At 47.1% G+C, this 14,945-nt stretch overlaps 1 protein-coding gene across 1 annotated transcript; it reads left to right on the top strand.

The window, feature by feature from the left end:
• The first annotated feature begins 3,116 nt into the window (after positions 1–3,116).
• On the top strand, positions 3,117–4,071 carry LOC123049491 (disease resistance protein RGA5). The gene is made up of 2 exons (XM_044472400.1): positions 3,117–3,255; positions 3,405–4,071. The coding sequence occupies exons 1-2, from the start codon at positions 3,250–3,252 to the stop codon at positions 3,738–3,740; spliced, it is 342 nt and encodes a 113-aa protein (XP_044328335.1). The 5' UTR covers positions 3,117–3,249; the 3' UTR covers positions 3,741–4,071.
• The last annotated feature ends 10,874 nt before the right edge of the window (positions 4,072–14,945 follow it).

Below are 14,945 nucleotides of genomic sequence, written 5' to 3'. Positions count from 1 at the left end.
ACGGACCCATGGGCGCTAGCGAAGGCCAATCCTCTGCAGGGAAGCCAGCGCCAAGCCGTGGAGACGGTGTTCCTCATGAGAAGTGCAGCGATGCACGCAGTGGCATCTGCACGCAGCCCATCGACGGCGCGTGTGGCGTCGAGATTCGAAGCGGCCAGCGTGCTAGATGATGTGGCAAGCAATAAATGAAGAAAGAGAGGCATGTGGTAACATAGCTAGTTAGACTAGCCACAATGGGTAGTAACATAGACCAGTAACATGCACATGTTACTAGTCTATGTTACTATCTCTACAGTGGATAATAACATACGTGTGATAACATGCAACACTTCATTTATTAGGCTATAGACTCATCTTGTCTTGATATGTATGATGTTACTCATACTACTAGTAACTACCTATGTTACCGCTTTCATTTCTTTCTTCATTTATTGCTTGCCACATCATCTATTTTATCTAAATATGTGTGATGTTACTACCTATGTTACTCCCACTGTGGATAGTCTACTACTAATGTGAGTAACATCACACATATCAAGACAAGATGAGTCTATAGCCTAATAAATGAAGTGTTGTATATTACCACACATATGTTACTCCCTATTATGAGTAGTAACATGGGCATGTTACTACACTATTATGTTACTACCCATTCTGGCCAGTCTTAGAGTATAGGCAAATTTTTGGAGCGCAAGATGCAGCGTATATGAGTATTCAGTGCACACCACCTGACAGCACGGATCTGACATGATCAGCCGTAGGGGGCGTGTAGCATGCGGCGTAGCTCTTGTAGCTGCTGCAGGAGGCAGGACGGGGGCAGGAAGGGTCAATGACCGCGCGCACGCACTGGCCAGTACCTTCACAAACCAGCTCAGATCCACGTCGGGTAGTGTTTTCAGTGAACGCACAACACCACAAGTGCAGAGGCTTAGATACTTTTAATCTTATTAAGCACGGGGAAAGGGCTCTATATTTTATTCCAAACGAAGCGCTTAATACATTGTTGATTAAAAACACTCATAAACACACCAAATAGTCACGTAAAAAAAACACACCAAACAGTACACGCACACAACCCGTCTTTAAAGTAATTTATGCGAGACCACCAAAAATACTATACAGGAGCATTAACGCCAATGCTGCACGCCTCGTTCACTGCATGCGTGCATGGCATGCCCCCACAACCGCTAGTGTTGACATATGGGTCATGGTCCCCCACCTGCTTGCAGCTGCTCGCACAGGCAACTTTTAGAGAAACAGTACCCTGCTCTATGGACAGGTCCCGTTTGCCTCAGAATTGCACCCCACAAGACCGACGTGGCTAAGGGTATTCACACGTATCGGCAAATGTATGTCCATTTGCCCCCGTTTCAATGAATTTAAGCGCACTGATCATCTCCCCTGGACCACCGTCGGATACCTGCGAGCAGCTGCCGCTGCGTGCAGGAAGGCCGCTCTCTGTTCCTCATCGGCTAGAAGAGGAAAATCTTTGGCGCAATCCAGCCGAATTATAGATTCATTCGCGACTTGGAACAACAGAGCGGATTGGCTCTGAAAGGTTTCAGTTGGAAATCGAGGCAAAAACAGAACGCATTTTTCAGTTTCTCGGTCGCCTGCTTCTTGGGCAAGTTCACACCATGTGACCTTGCGCTTGCGCATGTGCCGATCCGATGACCACTTGAGTCAAACCAATGTACTGACGATCTGATGACCACTTGTGCCAATCCCAAGACTTTTCGGCCGTCATCGATAAGGTCAGGCCGGCTCCAGTATAGGAGCGAGCGGCGATAGCGACGTGTCGGCGGCTCGTTCTGACGATGACAATGTTCGTTCGGTCATCCATGTATCTCCGTGTAATTTTTATTATGTTTGAGCTGCTGTTTACTTTCGATAAATCTTTATAATAGACCTGATCTTTAGAAAAAAATAGTAGTAAGAACCTAACAAAGTAACAAAGGAGGAGAGGCACATCGGGACAAGAACAGGACGCTTAATATATGTATCACGTACCAGATCTGCACATACAATAGCGAGAACATGGGGTTTACTGGGGCTATTTGTGCAGGTCAATGGCAACGTCTATGTCATGTTGATCGCTAAACTGACCCTGTAGGTATGTACGTACGACTCATGTTGCATGGCATACTAGCTAGTACAACGTCTCTGGACCCATACATCAGCTCTGTGGACTAGCTTAGCTACGGCCGAATTCTGTATGGTCATCATGTATTGATTATTGATTATTTCGTAGGTTTGGCTACTGGCTAAATACCCGCCCAGGAGTCCATGAAAGGTCCCCTTCCAGCTTTGACAACGCGACCATTACTTTCGAAGGTTCAGTTGTTGAAAATAGCACAATACTATATAAACACACACGGCGATATCAAACGTGTACACAAAGAATCTAACAATAAATTATGACGAAATGTACAAAAGCGCAACTGTATTTATCAATGCATGCATCCAGATCTAGGTTACCTGCTCAAAATAATTAATTAATTCAATTTGATTCCACTTTTATTTTTGCGGGAATTAGTTTACAGTTTGTCTAATTCACATCTAGATGTTTTTTAAGGATGTCACATCTAAACTCCCACAAATATATAATGCACCAATAAAAAATAAAAAAACTAGAAAAAAAATAAACCACAAACAGAGTGGACATCAACTTAGATGTGACATAACTATGTCACATATAGATGTGTTCTAGACAGATCCATTAGTTTAACCTGATTCATTAGGTCAGACGTTGACGTATAACCTGTGAACGAGCTTTACATGGCGAGGCCGGACCGGGTCGTTGATATCGTTCACACCACATGGCCATTGAGGTCTTGCTAAAAGTTGATACTCCCTACTGTCTCTCCATGGGTAGCCTGCCGATCAGGAATATTCAACCGAGAGCTTGTGTATGATGAGGACGCGTTTACTTGAGAGAGCTCAACTGCTGCCTGCCACCGTTGCTGCTACGAATCTTCTTACAGCTCGTTAGATAGTGCGTTGGGATCGCTCCTGATACTGACATCGCTCTAATTCTCCGCTCCCACACCCGCGCCCACTGCGTGCGTGTATATAAGGCGGGCAGGCGGCTAGCTATACCCTTCACAAAATCATCACAGGCTAGACACTTGCATCTGCCGAAGATTGATCAGTAGCTACTCAAACCAATCTAGCCTCGCCCGAACACGAGCATTTCCGGAGTTTCTGTCTCCCCTTGGCAGCTAGGCATCTAACAACCCAGCAGTAGCAATGAAGGTGAGGAACCCTATTCAGTTTCTGCTCCTAGCAAGTTTTTGTTGACTTCTCGTGTTGCTTCGTTTAGCAGCTCAATTTTGAGTCATCGATACAGTACTCTGAAGCTGGAGCATACGACTGATCCATCGTTTTTCTCTTTGTTGTTGCAGCAAAAGATTGTCATCCAGTTGAGCATGTCGTGCGACAAAAGCCGGTCGAAAGCACTGACGCTGGCCGCCAAAGCAGCCGGGGTGACGTCCATGGGGATAACTGGAGACGCCAGGGACCAGCTGGAGGTGGTCGGCGACGGCGTCGACCCGGTGTGCCTTGTCAGCTGCCTCCGCAAGAAGCTTGGCCACGCCCAAATCGTCAAGGTGGAGGAAGTGAAGAAGCCGGAGGAGAAGAAGAAGGATGAGCCGAAGCCGGCAGTACCCGTGCACCCGCCGCCGTACTACTTCTACCCGCCCAGCTCCTACTACCACCACCAGTACCCGCTATACTTCTGACCATGTAACTGCCCGAGAGCGATTTTGAAGTACTCTAATTTTGTCAACAACTACAAATATACATAGGCGTGTTTATTAATTCATTGAAGGAAATGAAAAGAAAAAGGAGAGAAACTCTATCTATTTACGAGTTCGCTAGGCTAATTTCCAGTTCGAAATCAAGAAAACAGCACGATAGATATATAGTATGTCACCTGCAGGAAAAGGTAGGACGTCACACCATGATACCCTCAGCCCCACATTGTGACGAATGTCGTCCAATCATATGATCGGGTAATAATTCGAGTCGATCCATATAAATAACCACGATCCTGTAAGAACCGAACAAGATCTGCACTACTAAATATAGTTTCAAGTCTGTACCAACGAGCGGCCCCTCCTCTGGTGCTCCCACGGACGGGAGAGGAGGAAACCCTAGCCGCCGCTGGACCGCGACCTCCTCCCCCTTCCCTCCCCTCGCCGCCGCCAGGGTCTACCGGCTTGCGAAGCCCGGGCCACCCGGCATGGGCGGCGGCGGGGCGCTTTTTCCTTCTCGCAGGGCGATCTACCCTAGCTGAAACACGGCGTGGTGCGGGGCGCTGCGACGTTGGGCTGCCACGGTGGCGGGCGTGGAGGGCTGCGTGCTGGTGATGGCTACAGCGCCCGGTGGTCGACCTACCAGATATGGATGGAGTGGGGGGCGGTGGCACCGTGGCACCTGTGCTAGGCGGAGTCGGGCGAGATCCCCCTCGGGCTGGCATCCGTGGTGCGCGCGGTCTTGCTGGTTGCTCGCTGGATTCGTCTTGTCGCTTGCGCTTGGCCCACTCGTTTGGTTGCATCTTGATGAAGGCATCATCGTGTAACTACTGTCGACCCACTCGTGTGCTGTTGCGGGGGAAACCCTAGATCTGGTCTTCCAGATCAGACGATGGCGGCACTGTGGTGTCGTTTCTCTCTTGGGAGCATCATTTGTGAAGCAGCGCAGGAAGACAGAGGCAGGAGGTGGAACGGCTTCGTTTTGCACGGAGCTTCGGTGGAGATGTCAAGTCATGCCTGGCCGAAAGGTACTACGCTGTGTCATGCTTGTTCGGCAGGTGCTACGCACGCTAGATCTTCAGGAGGCTTCAAGATTTGTCGGCTGGTGGTACACGATGGCATGGTGCTGCGGTGTACCAGCGGTGAGTGTGACGTGCTCAGCAGTTTGCGCGGTGGCAAGGATGATGCAGATCTCTTTCCTGAAGATGGGTCAGCGGTTCAATGATGATGGCGGCTTCTAAAACATGTGCATGTGGTGCACACTTTAAGTTTGTTGCACGGACTGTGGGTTTCGATATGTTATGTGAATGGATCGGCGACGACCCCGATTTTAGATATGGGAAGTGAGAGCACTCTATATTATCAAATTTGTAGGTGTGAGTGATGTCATCGGGAGGCTTGATGTATATTTTTGTTAGCCTTTGTTGAATAATTAATAAAGGTGGCCGTATGCATCGATTGATGCAGAGGCCGAGGGTCTTAACCTTCTTTAAAAAAAACTATTCTCAAAATATCTGAATAAACATAGCACCGCGTGCAATGGTTGTCTCCACTGTCAAAACATCATGAGATGATCTTGAGCGATTTCATAGCAACATGATTAAGGATTTGATGCAAATGGAAGCTTCGAAGCCTCCACTTGGCACTTGAAGCGTTCAACAAAAAGATTGGTAGGTGATACGTTAGACATTTCTGCCCCAACTAGAAAGACTCTAGCATCGCTCACCATGCTCACCTCATGGACTTTATGGGATGAGAGGAATGCTAGTTTTCCATCACAAGAGGGCTCCATCGATGATCTTACTTGCCAACATCAAGAACGACACGAGGCTAGGCTATGGGTGTTGCGAGGTCGAAAAAACTAGGAACAATCACGACGCGAGAGTAATGATATTTGTAATAAGTAGGCTAGAACCTTGAAACACACTCTGTACTTTCATAGTTATTGAATGAGGCAAATCTTTTGCCTCTGTTTCAAACAAAAAAAACTTCAACAATATCACAACAGTTGAGTGGCCCTTTTCCAATGTTCTGACAATGACCTGATTTCCTTCGTCTTCTTAGGTGGCCTATCAACATGCAAATAATATCTTATCCACCTAATATCAAGATGCCATAATATCTTATAGAATATTAATTTGTAATGCAATTAATACATGGACTCAATATTAACGTGCATTGCATGTACACGATTACTAGTAATAAATAACATCAAGAAATCGAGCCACTAAAAGACATCTCCTAGGCTGATTGTAGTGGAGAGTATCGTATACTACTATCATGCATATGATACTAGTGTATAATACTACATTCGTAATGCATAATATCATATGTTGGAATCATAGAGTACTACATTTATTGTCATGCATGACAGAAAGTGACACATCATTTAATATGATACGGTATCATGATATGATATTCAAGCATCTTTTTTTTATTTAATTCTATGACACCTCATAAAAATTGCTTAGTTGGCACGATGATACTACTTACAATATTCCCATTACGGGCAACCTTACCTGACTAAACATTTGGACTGACAACTATGGGCTTGTGGGATGTGATCTTGGGAGGTAGCCCTGTGGTTTGTAAGTCATATGGGTAACTAAGAAGGCCCGCTGTCATGTTCCTTCAAGAGAGGAAGGATCACCTTTTCTAAAAAAAATAAGAGGAAGGATCAGAGAGCAGCGCTTTGTCTCTCTTACAGGAGGACCGAAGTAGGTCTCGCCTTAGGGGCGCCTAGGGTTACTATGGGTCGGCCCAGTAGCACCTATTTTTTTTACTTTTGTTTACTTTTTTTTAATTTGAAATATTCAAATGGATATGTTCGAAAATTTATGTTACTCAAGTTGTAAATACGTTAGATACAAAATAAAAAACTGGTAGTGTGATTTTTTTGTTAGTGCAATTTTAAAATATATTTACACAACTAAAAACATGTTCATGCATTTTGAAGAAACATGAAAAGTAAAAAAGTATTTATACAATATAAGAAAATTGCTCATGTATGTTTTTTTCTAACAATATTACCATTAAAAAATGCACGTGTCATTTTAGGAAATGCTCACATGAATCAAAAATATATTTGTGAAATTTTGAAAAAAACATTTCATTTGTAAAAAATCGTACCTTTCAAATAAATGCATTTATATTTTTCAAAAAATGCCCATGGCATTATAAAAAATGTTTGTACAATGCTAATAAATTATTTTGGGTAATTTTACAAAAACATTTGTACCCTAAAAAATATGCAAAGTGTGCTCGAACAATATTTTACATGTATAAGAAAAATGTTTAAATGTTTATTTTAAAAGAGGGAAAACATGGTTCATCTTGTATCTAGAAAAATGTGCAAACATACATAGAAATATGCTCCACGTGTACATGAAAAATTTACAACTTATATTAAAAAAGTAAACACGTAATTGAAAGAAATAAAAATAATAATAAACTTGAAAAATAAACAAAAAATCAATAAATCAATAAAGAAACATAAAAAAACTGTGGTGACGGCGTTCCTCATCGGGGAGCAGAGGGGAATCTCTGGCGCAATCTAGCCGAGGGATAGCTTCATTCGCAACTTGGAACAGCATAGCGAATTGGCTCTGTTTGCGCTGATCATACAACCATGCCTAAGCTTATTGGCCCTGTTTGGATACTCTAACTCAGTTAGAGGTTAGAGTTAGATTCTAACCCTGAACTAACTCTAGCCAAAGTGGTGTTTGGATGACAGGGTTAGATGAAGCACGGATACAGCAAGGCGTCTTCACGGGCGGGCGAGAGAGAGGGAGGGAGAGGACGAGAAGCTTCGACGAAGTGGGGAGCGATCTGCTGCGGGGAAAGCGAGAGAAAATGTGTTTTTTTAGTGGTCCCTAGAAGAACTAACCCAAATAAGCACCTCTTGGGTGGGTTAGATGTTTTGAATGGGATAGATGCATCTTACCTAAACGAACCCTCCTATTTGATTATTTTTAGATTAGTTGAGTTCAAACTAACCTAAACTAACTCTAACCATGGATCCAAACAGGCCTTATTTCGTGCTACGAAATATGAAAGGTTCCGGTTGGAAACCGAGGCAAAAGCCCAACGCATATCTCAGTTTTCTCACGTCTGCTTCTTCGGCAAGTTCGTACCTACCATGTGACCTTGCTATTGCTTGCGCATGTGCCGATCTGATGACCACTTGAGTCAAGCCGATGTAACGATTAATAAATAGACCAATGTAATGATTAACAAATATACTGTGGTAATTAAGAAGTTAACAAGGAAGGAGAGGCGCAACCTTATAAGAACAGGACGCTTAATATATGCATCACGTACGAGACCTAGCGAGAACATGGGGGTCAATGGCAACGTCTCTGTCATGTTGATCGCTAAACTGACCCTGTACGTACGTACGACTCATGTTGCATGGTACTACAACGTCTCTGGATCCATCAGCTTTCGGGACTAGCTAGCTACGGCCGAATTCTGTATGGCCGTCATATATTTGATTATTATACGTAGGTCTGACTACCAACTAAAGACCCGCGAGTCCCCTTTGACAACGCGACGATTACTTTCAAAGGCTCAGTTGAAAATAGCACAATACTATAAATACACACGGCGATATCGAACGTGTGCACAAAGAATCTAACAATAGATTACGATGATGTATGTACAAAAGCACAACTATATTTGTAGATGCATGCATCCAGATCCAGGTTACCTGCTCTAAATGATTATTTAATTTGATTTCATTCCACTTTTATTTCTGCAAGAATTAGTTCAACCTGATTCATTAGGTCAGACATCAATGTATGACCCGTGAACGAGCTTTACATGGCGAGACCGAATCGGGTCGTTGATATCGTTCACACCACCTGACCATAGAAATAGGCACCACATGAATCATTGAGGTCAAGCTAAAAAAATTGATACTCGGCCACATTTTTTTCGAAAAGGAGGGTTTCCCCGGCCTCTACATCAGAGTGATGCATACGGCCATTTTATTAAAGAAATAAAAGGTTCCAACAAGGTTCCAAAGTCTCCGACTGAAAAGAAATAAAAAGCCAGCTCACACAGAGCTACAGAGGCTGGACACACAGACTAGCCAAGGTAAGACGCCACAACCGGCTGGCTAAAAAAAGATAGGTAAACTAATTGCCTATCCTATTACATGACCGCCATCCAAACCGGTTGAAGATATCCCGAGCTACCATCTCCCAGCGGATAGATCCAGTAACCAAATGCTCCCTGGCCTCCATCGGAGTGAGTAGCGACCACGAACGGATCACAGCCGTGGCTCGGAAGATAACCTGCAAAAAGTGAATACGTGATGTTCTGTTAAAAACCAAATCATTTCTGCAAGTCCAGATAGTCCACAACAAAGCGCAAACTCCAACACGAATATGTCTCGCTAACTCAGACTCAATCCCAGTGAGCCATGTCCCAAATAACGTAGTGACAGAATTCGGTGGAGTAATATTAAAAGCAATGTGAACCGTCCGCCAAAGTACTCGGGCAAACGGGCAATCAAAAAAGAGATGCTTGATCGTCTCGTCCCGATCACAGAAGCTACACCTCGTAGGTCCTGTCCAATTACGCTTAATCAAGTTATCCTTGGTTAAAATAACCTGTTTATGGACAAACCACATAAACACTTTTATCTTCAAGGGAACTTTGACAGCCCAAACATGTTTGGAGGTAGGAATGGAGCTCGAGTTAATTACATCAATATACATTGATTTAACCGTGAATACTCCAGACCTAGTCAGTTTCCAGCGTAATTTATCGGGTTGTTGAGAAAGATGGACATCCATTAGTCTCCGAACTAGACGGAGCCAATCTTCCCAGCGATTGCCCACTAACGACCGTCTGAACTGAATATTAAGGGGGATGGATTGAAACACCGTAGCAACGAAAACCTCACGTCGTTGAACAATGCGATATAAAAACGGATATTGAATGGCCAAGGGTGTCTCGCCGAGCCAAGTATCCTCCCAGAAGCGTGTACTGACGCCGTTGCCAATGACAACCTTTGTCCTATTAAACAAAGATTGTTTAACTTTCATCAGGCCTTTCAGAAAGGCGAGTCAGTTGGCCTGACTGTGACCTGGGACAAGGACTTAGGATTTGTGCCCACATGGCATCAGTCTCAAAAGAAAGCTTCCACAGCCACTTGCTGAGAAGACATCCGTTCTTAACTTCAAGATTCTCAATACCAAGACCCCCTTGGTCTTTCGGTTTACAGATGATATCCCATTTTGCAAGTCTGTATTTTCTTTTTAGATCATCACCCTGCCAGAAGAAACGCGATCGATAAAAGTCCAGTCTTTTCCTAACACCTACTGGGACTTGAAAGAACGATAAGAGAAACATAGGCATACTTGTGAGCACCGAATTAATCAGAATTAATCGGCCTCCATATGACATGAGCTTGCCTTTCCAACAACTCAGTTTCTTCTCAAACCGGTCTTCGATGCACTTCCATTCTCTATTCGTCAGCTTTCTATGGTGGATTGGAATACCTAGGTAAGAGAAAGGTAATTCCCCCAAATCGCACCCAAACAATTGCCTATAAGCCTCCTGTTCGTCTTTGGCTCTACCAAAGCAGAATAGCTCGCTCTTACGAAAGTTAATTTTTAACCCGGTCAATTGTTCGAAAAGGCATAACACCAGCTTCATATTTCTCGCCTTGGCCAGGTCATGCTCCATAAAGATGATTGTATCATCAGCGTACTGAAGAATGGATACACCTCCATCAACCAGATGAGGTACCAAGCCACCCACTTGACCATGCTCCTTAGCCCTTCCTATCAAGATGGCTAACATATCAACCACAATGTTAAACAAGATAGGGGACATCGGATCTCCTTGTCTAAGGCCTTTATGTGTCTGGAAGTAATGACCAATATCGTCATTCACTTTAATTCCCACACTCCCTTTTTGCGTAAATGATTCAACCTGGCGTCGCCACATAATCTTATAAATTTGATACCGTCTATTCTACAATAATATTTATATATTTGATACAAATATGTATTCTTTAACGGTGCTTTAAATTGTTGTTCCTTTGATGTTTTGTAAGGACTCCGGAAAAACCGGATCGGGAAAACTCGCCCCCACGCCACCTTCCTTTGGCGACTATTTTTTCTCGATAAAAGGTGGATTTTATTGGCTCAAAGAGGAGCATCAAGAGGATACAAACCCAAAGAGCACACACTAGCCTCTGCATAGCTACGATGCACACAGCCAACACCAACACACGCACACAAAAAAACATGCCAGATAGCAAAGTCATATAAGACCAAAGCTATGTGTAGGCGAGTAAAAAAAACCCGAAGCGACCAGATCCACGATCGGCAAACTATATCAACGACCATATTCGCACCAACCATCTCATGACATCACACAGACGACGAGGTTCTTCAACAGTAATGCCTTCAAGAAGGGAGCGACACTCAAGTGTTGCCGTCACCGGATCCAACCACCAAGGCCTGAATCTAGGTTTTCACCCTGAAGAATCAGTGCAAGCATATCCGAGCAATGCCTTCGACAAGGTAACGACGTAAAAAAAACATCGCCATTGCCAGGTATAACCAGCTGAGGTCAACCTAGGTTTCACCCCGGATCTCGCGACCGGGTGCTCACAGCACCACCTTCGAAGTCACTCAAGTGTTGTCGCCACCACTTTTCCGTGATCCCAGCAGCTACATACGATGTGACCGCTGCCACTGCACAACCATTCCTCTGCGTCAAGCCGACGTTTATAGTTTGCATCTCACCATCGAAGTCAACCATTGGACATAGAGAGATGAACCCTCTTGAAGACCCCTCGGTGACCGCCGTCACCATGGAGCCACAAGAGGTCAGTGCAACATAGTCTACAGTCACCCCACTCGACCGATCGAATCTGGATCACCACCACCAAGCCGTCCAGATCTGAATTGAGCAACCACGCGGGTCGATCATGAATAGACCACGATCCAGAGTCGCCGGAGCCCGCGACCTCGTTGCCTCCACGCCCTGCAGCAAGCCGGAGCCAAGCCACAAGAAGAGACAAGCCGATGTCGCACGAAGGCGCCCATCTAGCAGAGGGCAGTCTTGCCGTCGCGGGAGAGCTGTGCCGCCCGACCATCAAGTCGCCGCCGCAGGACGCCCATGCAGCAAGTGGAGCTGCATCCTTGCCCTATGCAGCCATGAACCGAGGAGCTTTCCCCATGCAGCCGCCGCCACACGCAGATCTAGAGCGCCGAGGAGCCGCCCGCCGCCAGAGAGAGATCCCACCGCCGCCGGCACCGCGCGGGCTTTGCCCGGCGGCACACGCCGGCGGCGGCGGGGGAGAAGGAAGGTGGTGGGGAGCCGAGGCGTGCTAGGGTTGGGGCGCCCCGGTGCCGCTCGGGAGCGGCACGGGAGCTAGATCCTTTGGCGACTTGGGGTAGCAACCGTTGCGCCGCCAGTTCATCCGCCTTGTCCCTCATCTCGCCGCCGCCGGAGGGCGCCCACCAGTGAAGCTTGGGCAGCCCCGAGGAAGGTGGCGACGGGGTTCTAGTTCTCTGCGGGTGTGGCGTGGCACGGGCGCATGGTGTGGGGCATGACATCAGGGCGGTCCTCTGCATCTTGGGTGACGACGAATACGTGGGTATGCTAGGCATAGCCGGTGCAAGGGTTGCGTCGTCAATCCGGTCTGGGGTGGCTGCGGATGGTGGTGGGCCTCTTTGTGCGTGTGCCAGCACGGGCTAGTCCGAGGCCACTTTCTTCGGGTTGTCGTGGATGCCTGCCTGCTGGTCGGATGGCTCTCCACCTGTCATGGCATGGTGGTTGTAGTAGAGGTTGCATCTGCTTGTCCCATTCGGTGGTCGAGCCCCTCACCGGATTCTGGTCAGTGCTTCAGTCAGGAGGGCATCAAATCCATGATCGCTCTGATCTGCTAGCGCATCTGGATGGAATGGAACGAAGCCGTATTCAGAGGTCAAGTACCATGCCAGGAGAATATCATCAGGGGATGCCGCAGCGACATGGAACAATGTCAGGCTGCAGGTGGGACTGCCCGTGGGTGTCCCACCTCAACCCACTCCGTCCCATTTGGAATTGGTGGGCACAGTGGGATAACCCAGGAAAACTTGCACAAGTTAAGTGGGTAGAAGTGGAGTCCCGCCAAATGAACCAATATAAGAGATAGAGAAGAGAATGCCATGGAGCTTGACCTTGTCATCCTCGCGCGAGGCGCACACGTTCTGTTCTGCGCCCAGCTGGTGGCGACCAAGCTGTCCAACTACTTCGCGTACCTGGTGGTGTTCGTGCCGGAGATGCTTCCGGACCCGAGCTACAAGGCGGAGCAGATCTTCGACACGGTGGTGCGGCAGACGCGATGCCACCTCGCCGGCTGCAGGAATAAGAATGAGATCCTCGCGGGGCTGCACAAGATCAAGGCCGACGAGCAAAAGTACAGGGAGAGCGTGGAGGCTGGGGTAGCGCGGAGGCGAGGGCGGGGAGCAACACCAATGGAGAAGGCGGCGCTGTTGGGCAAGCAGCTGGGGCGGCCGTGGGCCAGGACGACAGGCGGCGGTGGTTAGTGATGGTCAAGTTCTGGGCGGAGCTCCTGCTGTTCCTCGCGCTATTGGATAACGTGGACATTCACGCCGAGGTGCTCGGCGCCGGTGGCGAGTTTATGATGCAGCTATGGGCGCTGCTCGCCCACATCAGTGTGCTCGACTGCCCGGCATCCACCACGCCGGTGTACTGCGTCGCGCCGGTGGGTCCGCAGGGCCTCCCAGGCGGGGCGGGCGCTTGGAGATTTCCCCAACGAGTAGTGCAATTAGGGATCCCGTCCACCCGTGCGGCCATACTCTGTTGTTCTTCGTCTAATACGAAACTTATTAGGGGTTTCCGGTGGGTCTAGTGGGTTCCCGGTGGGTTAAGTGGGCCCATCAAAAATTTTCTGTGTTCCCACGGGTGCCCACTAAGCACTTTTAAGTGGGATGGGTCGATGAGTCCCACCGTAGCCCACTTCCACCTGCAGCCTGAGAACAATGGCGTCTCGCGGGAGCATCCTGCATTGAGCACCCTTTTGGGCACCCACCATGAGGAATCAACATGCGAACAGGCTAGGGCCATTTTTCCAGTTCCTTTTCCTAGTTTTGTAACATCTTCTGTCATCCACCGATCACTTGATCAACCACTCTGTCGCTCTCTTATGCTAAATCAACGAAACAACAGCATTGCCGGCAAGTTCAAAAAAAGGAGACGTAGCGCACAGACCAAATCGGCACCCCGTCTCCTGACTGAAGCACTGTGCAGCCCCGAGCATGCCCGTCCGAGCCATGGAAAAGGAGACGTGGAGAAAGAGATTTAGATGAGCGGTGATTCAGGATAGGATTTCTCGGAGGGAGAGAGATTCAATAGAGGACACATTACCATGATTCTCACTCCAGGCCGATTTCGCTAGATATTTGGGAATTAATGTGATTCAATTTCGTTAGTTTGAGATGGGTCTTTCCTTCTTTCTTTCACGGAAGATGAAGCCTTTCCTTCTTTCTTTCACGGAAGATGAAGCCTTTCCTTCTTTCTTTCACGGAAGATGGAGCCTTCCCCACTTAGTCCCCACTTCTAAGGGCATCTCCAACGGCAACCCGTAAAAATCCACCCGCATCCGTCCGTGGATATGGGGAGACCAGTCCGCGGACACATATGCGGGAGGACGCCATCCAACCATAGCCGCATAGATCCGCCTTTCTCATTTTTTTCAAGTCTGAACGATCAAATAGCCGCATGCAAAGGGTATAGACGTTCAAATAGCCACATGCAACATTAGTTCAAATTAAAAAAATGTTCAAATATTACATCCCAACACTGTTCTCCCCTTTCACTGCCCACTGATGGTCAATCAGATCTTCCTTCAGCTGCCCGTGAGTTAGTTTATGCCGAATTTGTCGATGCGTTTGAATAAACCCTTCAAATATGGCCGGATTCTGGTCCGGAAGTTGGATAGGATCACCCATGTTCTCAAATTTCAGAGCCGCGGCAACATCGTGTCGGTGTGGAGCCGGTGATCTATGGGGCATGGTTGCCCCTTTGCTAGTTCGGCTGGGGGTCAATTAGCGCGAAGTGCAAGCACAACAGGAGGCGCCACAGTTTTACCCAGGTTCAGGCCGCTGAGAAGCGTAAAACCCTATTCCTGCTTTGGTGTATTGGGTGAATGTGGAAGAA

The sequence above is a fragment of the Triticum aestivum genome, chromosome 2D, assembly GCF_018294505.1.
Source record: "Triticum aestivum cultivar Chinese Spring chromosome 2D, IWGSC CS RefSeq v2.1, whole genome shotgun sequence".
Classification (NCBI taxonomy): Eukaryota; Viridiplantae; Streptophyta; class Magnoliopsida; order Poales; family Poaceae; genus Triticum; species Triticum aestivum.
The sequence above is the reverse complement of the archived record's forward strand: the minus strand, read 5'-3'. Positions and strand labels throughout refer to the sequence as shown.